Here is a 1,672-nt window from a genome sequence, read left to right as displayed (position 1 = left end):
CGGAAGAGCCTCTCCGCCCGGTGCTCCGCTAAGTACTGGGCACCCCTCGCTCCCGCCCTGTCCGGCGCCGAGCACACGGGAAGGAGCGGACTGCCTCTGCCGCCGCTCGCTTGAATTCCTCCTTGAAGGGAGATCTTTTCAGTCTTGCCAGCCTCATCCCAGCAGGCTAGGACTCAGGTAGAGTCCAGCTGCCAGCAAGAGGTAATGCAGTGATTCCTGACATGGCCTCTTCGAATCGTCCGCGGAGCCACCCGTATCTTGCTGCGCTCCTCAGCGGTAAAGGGCAGGGAACGAGACTAGACCACCAGTGAGGGAAATGGTGCTTTGAACTAGACCAATGCATTTCCCAAGGACTTCTGTCTGAGATTTACTTAACAGATTTGAGATATCTTCGAAGTGATGGGTTACAGTTTTTACAAATCCCACAGAATTATAATTCCCTTTTTTAGACTAAAAGTAAAATAAAAAGTAAAATAATTTAGCACTATCGGCCCTAGAGGGATTTGGCTGCCTCCACTATCTTCATCCATTCCCATCTGTTTTGTGCCTTCATCTCCAGTCATGCACATTTCGTGTCCATAGAGGTCTGACAGTACATCATCTTTGTCTTGGTTGTCCATGTGGCTTTGTCCCCTCTGACAGCCAAGGGGCGCTTTCTTTGGTGTCCAGATTGCTTCCATTCTTTCTATGTGGACCAGCCACTGTAGTCACTGTGCTGTAGTTTTTGGAGTGGGTAGACATAGTAAATAACAACTTAACTAGAAACAAAGGACTTGGAAAGACCTCCCAAGCTGTCAAATCCAGTCGTGTCCCCCCCCCAATTTGCAGTGAACTGATTTCCCAAAGGGATCCATAAGAACATTCACTCTGGTCCCTTGTACATACCACAGGCACAAAGCATCTGATTAAATAAGCCAGAAAATTTCTTCCCCTCCAATCTGCAATTCCAGTTAGTCCATTGTCATTAATTATTTACCCAGAGGCCCCATCAAAATAAGGATCCTGTTACCCTAGATATTGCCTGAACATCTATGAAGACATGATCCCAGTCCCAAGAAGTTTACTAAAAATATTTTTATGCAATGGATAATTAACCTTTGAAACTTATTGTCATAAAACAGCCTTGAGGCTAAGACCTTAGTAGGTCTCAAAAAAGGACTAGATCAGTGGTGTTCCTGGTCCGGTGAGGTGGGCAGTGCTCAGTCTACCAGCAGGCTGGATCTGGTTGGTGGGCTCCATCTGGTGCACAGGGCAGTGAGGCAGGGCCCAATTGGGCTCTGAAGGAGAAGGGGGCATGGCTTGGCCCAGATCCAGCTGTGTGGGGCATAGCCTGGCCCCAGTCAGGCTGCATGGCTTGATATAAAATGTATCATTGTATGGGACATGGCTTGACCCTGATCCAGTCTATGGGGTTTAGGAATTTGGCAGTACAAGCAGAGATGTGGGGCAGAAAAATTTCCAGTGCTTTATTTTTTCATGGACAATTTTCCATTTCTAAAAATTCATTGTTTCATAAAAGTCATTAATAACAATGAATGGATGCCAATACAATATTAGGCAAGCTGGGGAGTTTCAAAATTGTAATTAATGTTATTTAGGTGGTTATCCCTAGGAAGTGAGACAGAGACTACATCAATATGTTTTATTGATTTTTAAACAGGGGGTAAATACA

At 45.8% G+C, this 1,672-nt stretch overlaps 1 protein-coding gene across 1 annotated transcript in view; it reads right to left on the bottom strand.

Annotated features, from left to right (window-relative positions):
* The window catches only part of EIF2AK4 (eukaryotic translation initiation factor 2 alpha kinase 4), a 72,986-nt gene extending 72,306 nt beyond the window's left edge, over nt 1-680 (bottom strand). Inside the window, exon 1 of the mRNA XM_025197753.1 lies at nt 592-680. Within this exon, the coding sequence (XP_025053538.1) occupies nt 592-680 (89 nt within the window). The remainder of the gene's footprint in view (nt 1-591) is intronic.
* Between the last annotated feature and the right edge of the window lie 992 nt (nt 681-1,672).

Source organism: Alligator sinensis, unplaced genomic scaffold, assembly GCF_000455745.1.
Source record: "Alligator sinensis unplaced genomic scaffold, ASM45574v1 scaffold262_1, whole genome shotgun sequence".
NCBI classification, from domain to species: Eukaryota; Metazoa; Chordata; order Crocodylia; family Alligatoridae; genus Alligator; species Alligator sinensis.
Note: the sequence above shows the minus strand (reverse complement) of the source record. Positions and strands in the feature narration are given on the sequence as shown.